The sequence below is a fragment of the Sycon ciliatum genome, unplaced genomic scaffold (assembly GCF_964019385.1).
Source record: "Sycon ciliatum unplaced genomic scaffold, ocSycCili1.1 SCAFFOLD_2517, whole genome shotgun sequence".
Taxonomy (NCBI): Eukaryota; Metazoa; Porifera; class Calcarea; order Leucosolenida; family Sycettidae; genus Sycon; species Sycon ciliatum.
Genome location: NW_027044747.1, coordinates 7,501 through 11,182, shown reverse-complemented (window position 1 = coordinate 11,182; position 3,682 = coordinate 7,501). Strand labels below are relative to the sequence as shown.

The following is a 3,682-nucleotide window of genomic DNA, read 5'->3' as shown; positions in this document are numbered from 1 at the left end:
CTTTAATAAGCACACAGACGCGCACGGCATCATTACAAAACTGTGTGCTTGAATGATCGCATTGGCACAGTACACACACGGCATCACGTGAGCGTCAACATGATCGCACACAATAGGTGAGGATCGTGTTGAGCACGAGGCAGTAGGTCAGACATCTCTACGTTCTTACAACACGACGGACAATGTGGTTACTTGCAAACAAGTTAAAAAAACGTCAACATGCCTATGAAATTCATTCACACATGGCACTCAGAGGCCTTGCATCAGCATACGGTCATCGCATCTGTGAAGATAAAACATACAACGCGAAAACAGCTGAAATCGACGGATAGCGGCACTGCCCCACAACGACGGTGGGACAGTGCCTTTGGAGAGGGGAGGGGGCACCGAGATATAACCCACAATGTTACCATACCACAAAGGAGACATCATCTCAACAAGTTCATCAAGCCAGAACTCTAAAATGTAGACTGCTGTTTGTACGATGTGATTTCAAAATGAATAGAGCCAGGAGAAAGACACCAGGGACGACAGCAATTTAGGGAATTTACGCAAAGAAAGGCCCACGGATCAACGGGAAATATGTTAGATGTTTATCCTTCAGCTGGTTGAATGGACGACGTGGCATCTGCAGGCGATGTTGGCTTTCCCAATACTCACCCACCACCGGTGCGTTATTGGCGTGGAGAGATGGCGACGGTGCAACAGAGAGGGCGAGAGCAAACAGTGTTAGTTCATGAATCACAAATTCGTTTTTCTTCCTTTTACTGTAACTGAACACACCACAAGCCACGATCAGATGCTGGGAAGAGCGAGGACACGGCCACAAACTATTCCAAAGCTTGCTTAGGGTCACCGTAGCTCAATAGCAAGAACGGCTCCGTTTTGATAAGGCTATATCCAACGTACCCCACAGCATCTGATCTGGCAATGGCGGCGAATACAAACAAAGAAGAGAACAGAGCGATACAGGACCACCATAGTGATGTAGCTTCCAGCCACAACTGTCAACCACAGCAAAATAGCTGCATGATCGATCAATTGTACTTGGAGAGCACATCAAATCAATATTCACAAAAAACTGCACATTGGACAGTGGTGAAAGAACGTACCGAACGGATCCACACGTGCTGGAGAAATGATTCCCGCTAGTCGGCGATTTTGATATTCGTTCTGGCGAGCAGTAATGCGACGGTCTCGAGTGTCCATTGGGTCAAGTTGCTGCGAGAACACAGCAAACAAGTGAAGCAGCCGCACACAAAAATAGTATCAGCAAAGCCGTGAAAGGTACGGTATTGTGGAAGCCAGATTAGGACATACGCAGGAATACCAGCACGAATAAAGCATTGATTGCTGATAAAAGATGACAACTAACCTACATGCACTGTGGTGGTAGCACCACTACATACAGTCTAAGACATACACATAAAGTACTGCAGTTAAAAAAAGAGAAAAAAGGGGGGGGGCAGTATAAAGCAAGGAACTGCTTCAAATACAAGCACAAGAGATCCAATAGACCGATCCCCTTATTATACTGGGTTCGAGCACGGGGGCAACCTCACTCGCGATCGAGCTAGTTTTTGAACGTGACAGCATCTTTGACAGTGTGTTTCAGGTTTGTTTTGGAATGTCTTCTGCTTAGTTCAAGTAGTTTGCGATGGCTTCGAGCGGTGCTAAACCTCCTGCTGGTAGGAGCAGAGTCTCCGAGAGAGACATGGACTGTGATGCCGCTGCAGGATTTTTTCAAGGCGCGGGAGGGAACGATCTCGGGCCACAAACAGGAGTTACTCCAGAGGTGAGTTTTTTTGTTGTTGAAATATTCGAATCGCGAATCGTGTTGTGAGATTTATTTTGTGCCTAGGCTACAGCAGACCATATTTCTTTCTCCCTGCGATCGGTGCTGAAGATAATAGTAACCTTTTTCTGGTCTGTCTTTTCCTCTCCAGAGCCATCTTCTATGAAGGTAACCGTGGTGCTGCCAAGTCACCAAGTCGCGATCAGCAGCCCTGAAGTGGAAAAATCGATTTTCCAACGATCTGGTTGGACATCAGCCACTAAAGTACTTCTGATTTGCCTGTAGTGACAACAGCAGCCATCCTTGGACACCTTGCAAAGACAAGAAAAGCCACTGGTGGAAGCGACCGCTATGAGGTGACGATAGCAGTGCAGTGGTGATCGCTGTTTTGTCAAGTCGAAGGGCTAGCCAACCCAGAGGAAGCATAAAAAAACGATGAGCAGTGCGTGGTATTTGTTGAGCGTGAAGAGCTAGAGGAGGACAGTGCAAACACATGGACGGAGTGGATGGTGTTTGAAGAACAGTGTGCTGTGTGCCGGCTGGTGGTCTTTGTCAGCATGTATTCGTGCTGCTTCTTGTGCTGGAACACTTCTTGCCCAGGAAGGCAGATTGCGTGCTCCCTGGCCCTCGGTTGGCTATGGGGCATTTGTTCCAGGAACATTACCCCAGAGCCAATGATGAGTCGTACCTTTGAAAAGTCGAAGTTTGCTGTTAATCGCAAGCGTAGCGCAGTGGATTGCTCCCTCTTCGAAGCACGAGGGCCAAAGCTTGCGGCTGTCTGCAGCAAAGCGCGTGTGCGGTTCTTTCGAACCTATGAATATACCCCCTGCATGTTCAGAGTGAACTATTTTCTAGTAGATTTAACATCAACCCGCCACCACCATGCGCCCTTGGCCGAACTAATGCACGAAGCATAAACACACCAGCACAGCAAGGACACTTCCGTTGACAGATATTGTTTACGCCTCTAGACCGCTGTTTCTTTTCTTCGAGCTCAACGTTAGAGGAGGATAGTAGCAGGATACTAATGATGATATAATATAAGATGGTAGACGGTTTATGGTCCGATATTGATGATTGAAGATCTAAGAAAGCAATGACAGTGATTGCGAAATGGATAATATTATCATGATTATATGCCAGTCTGGTAATGCGTTGTACTAGTGGACAGTATTGAAATCATCACTGCATTCGATGCAAATATTGGTATACCTTTGGTTTCAGTATTGGAAAAGAGAGTAAGAGAACCTGGTTGATTTGGTTGCATCTGCGACTGGCTACCGGGTGTTGTGATCAGCAATGTTACCATGGGAGAAAATAAGAGCGCAAGGATCTGTTGGGTCTTGTTGTGCCGGTGCGAGAACCCTAAGTGCATGGCAAAATAGAACTGTTTCATCCACAATGCAGAATGTCTTGCGGTACATGGCATTGATGACTGAACATCTTGCCAGCTCGCCCAAATGGGGATCATGCCCAAACGGAGGAACAAGACATCTTCCCAGCTAAGCTAGCTATAATATTATAGTATATACCGTGAAACGGATGATTAACTTGTGCCACGCATGACAGCTTCTGTTCCATTCGGCCCAGGCTTAGGCACATCAATGCCAATAGCAGCTGATCCTCCATTACATGCTCATTGGCGATTTACGGCCACCTCCAACTGTATCCGCCGTCCCTCAGCTTCCGTCTTCGCAGATCTGGCTCGGCGCAGTACATTTTCTTGGCTAGGCTCAAAGAAGTCCCACAGAGCGGTCCAAACACCTGAAGGCAAACCAGTCAGAAACTGGAGCTTAATGTTATTGTACGTAAGCTGTTTTTCGGCTTTCTTCACCCCATCGTCCAACTGCTCCACGAGACTCTGTACACGAGCTCTACTTGCTGCCA

The 3,682-nt window shown here is 47.1% G+C and overlaps 1 protein-coding gene across 1 annotated transcript in view; it reads right to left on the bottom strand.

The window, feature by feature from the left end:
- Positions 1-6: 6 nt before the first annotated feature.
- LOC135830567 (splicing factor 3B subunit 1-like) overlaps positions 7-3,682 on the bottom strand; it is a 7,497-nt gene continuing 3,821 nt past the window's right edge. Inside the window, exon 5 of the mRNA XM_065342807.1 lies at positions 7-1,221. Within this exon, the coding sequence (XP_065198879.1) occupies positions 1,072-1,221 (150 nt within the window). The 3' untranslated portion in view covers positions 7-1,071. The remainder of the gene's footprint in view (positions 1,222-3,682) is intronic.